The following is a 2,464-nucleotide window of genomic DNA, read 5'->3' as shown; positions in this document are numbered from 1 at the left end:
TATATATATATATATACAGGGTACATATATTGGGTAAAAAAAAACTTCAGAATATTGGTTTATTTTACATTTTCATATTAGAATGCTACTTAATTTCAATAAAATAAAGATAATTATGATATATTAACCTTTATAAGCATCTTCAAAACTAAAACATTTTAAAAAAATAGTATTTATAAATTTGTTGCAGATATTAATATCATAGGTTATCTTCACTACTGTGAAGCATAGATAATTTTAATTTAAAAAAAAAAATAATAAAGAACCTTCTGGTTTATTTTTCAAACACTTACACTTCTTAGTTTTTTCAAAAAGAAGTAACTAAAATTATCTTAATGAACAATTCGATTAATCGCTATACCACAGTAGAAACTTTTTGCAATTTCTGTTTCTCCTCCATAACTAATTTAAAGTATATAAAAATTAAGTTCAGGCAAACCTACAGTAAGCCATGAAGTTTCAATTGCTGAAAAAAACTTTAAAAAATTAAAATAAAAACAAATTATTGGAAGAGAACTTCCCCAATTGCATAATCCTAAGTTATCTTGTCAAAGTAATTTTCAGATTATAAAATTCTCATAATAATACCATATTTATTAATAATAAAATGCACATACATTTTACATTAAAAAAGTGACTATTGACAGACAACTTTTTAATCCCCAATTACTATAGTTAGTTAATATGTGGAGATTATTAATTTTGCCCAATAGTTGGTTCGATTATTCCTGATTTTTCCTATGCAGGATAGTGGGGAAGCCAGATAATAGAAAGCCTACTGTATTTTCTAACAATATTTATTATCAATTGATATAAGAAGTAAAATTATTGTGGCTCTAAGAGCTAAAAAAAGTTTGTTTTATTTTGTGTCTTTTTTCAAAAGAGGTTGTTCACTCCTATTTTAGTTACTTATTTACAGCAATGGTTCCCAACCTGGGGGGGGGGTGATCATCCTAGAGAGAGAGATATGGCTCCTCAGATGGAGATCTGTATTCAACAGGAAAAAAAATTGCAATTAATAATAATATTTAATAAAAACAGCGAATTCCTAATCTGGGCCCGTCAACACATTTAGTAGAAAGAAGATTTAGTTCGGTCATCCAGCTTCTCACAAAACAAAGAAGTAGGTTGGACACTTGCTTCAATGAGACCTATGCTTAAATTTGACAAACAAAAAGCCTGATATTCAATCTTTAACTGAAATCCTCCAAGCACAAGGCAATCATAGAAGAGGTAAAAATGAACAATTAAGTTTTCAAATTTTTATTTTTTTTTCTCACACTTTAATTGTTAAAGTTTTCAATTTCTCCAGATTATATTAAAAAAATAAATTTTAAAAAAATATACTCTTGTTTCAATTATTTTGCTTCAAACATCACCTTTTTTTAGAAAAAAAAGTGGATTTTTTATTTTAAATTTTCTAAAGTGACTGGATAAATTTGCTTCATTATTTATATTTTAATTTAAATCAAGTTAATTTAACATGCAGTCAAATTTATTGATGATCACTTGCAACAATAAATTGTTTTTTTTTTTTCAATCAAAAAGAAAAGGGGGCGATTACATTTGTGTTTTAACGGTTGGAAAACACTGATTTACAGGAATTCTTCCTTTTACCTTGATGAAAAGTATCAGTAGCATTCTTGGACAATAATTTATTCCAGCCTCCTTTTTCTAAGTATCCTTTATAAACAGTGTCAGATATTCCATCAGGAAGCAAGATGTTAGGTGGGAAAGTGTCATGATTACCAATACATGGATAGATGGGTACGTTTGGAAAAGATGAGTAAAGGAGTTCAGTTATATTGTTTATAGCTTCAAATGTCACATCCCAGTCAGGGTTAAAATCCTCTGTATGTGGAAGATTATCACTAAAATTTAGAAAGAAAAAAAAACAATAAATTATTAAAACTGAATATTTTAGAAAGTTTATTCACATTAGTCAATCAAATTACATAAAAAAAAATCATAACAAAAATGCTAAGAACAGGGATTGTATTTTGTCCAGACACAGAAAAAATGGACAAAATAAAAAAAAATTAAAAACACTAGTTAAAATGAACAAAAATAAAAATATCATTACAATTATTTAGCAATCAGTATTATAATTACTATTAAATTTAAAGAATTGTCAACTCATTTATAATTAAATTCAATATTGTATCAGATAGTAGTTAAAAAGTTTCACACATCAACTCTTTTTTAAAAAAAAAAACTAATTTACTATTGTTTACTTTAGTTTTAACACAGAATTTTATAACCTATAAATCATAAATTTAAGAATCTGTCTGAGTAAAATACTTAACAGTATTTGATAATAAAAATTCATATAAATATTTCCAATTTTGAATTCAATAAGAGACTTGTTAATTCAGTATTATTAAAAGAAATATGATTATGATATTTTAACAGTTCTTAAAAGAATTATAGATTAAGATTCTACTAATCTCATTTACATAAAATA

At 25.4% G+C, this 2,464-nt stretch overlaps 1 protein-coding gene across 1 annotated transcript in view; it reads right to left on the bottom strand.

Moving 5' to 3' along the window:
* The window catches only part of LOC122268439 (acid sphingomyelinase-like phosphodiesterase 3b), a gene marked incomplete at both ends in the record, with an annotated part of 6,994 nt that extends 5,123 nt beyond the window's left edge, over positions 1-1,871 (bottom strand). The window contains 1 exon segment of the mRNA XM_043057036.2: positions 1,618-1,871. Within this exon segment, the coding sequence (XP_042912970.2) occupies positions 1,618-1,871 (254 nt within the window).
* Between the last annotated feature and the right edge of the window lie 593 nt (positions 1,872-2,464).

The sequence above is a fragment of the Parasteatoda tepidariorum genome, unplaced genomic scaffold (genome assembly GCF_043381705.1).
Source record: "Parasteatoda tepidariorum isolate YZ-2023 unplaced genomic scaffold, CAS_Ptep_4.0 HiC_scaffold_1859, whole genome shotgun sequence".
Classification (NCBI taxonomy): Eukaryota; Metazoa; Arthropoda; class Arachnida; order Araneae; family Theridiidae; genus Parasteatoda; species Parasteatoda tepidariorum.
Note: the sequence above shows the minus strand (reverse complement) of the source record. Positions and strands in the feature narration are given on the sequence as shown.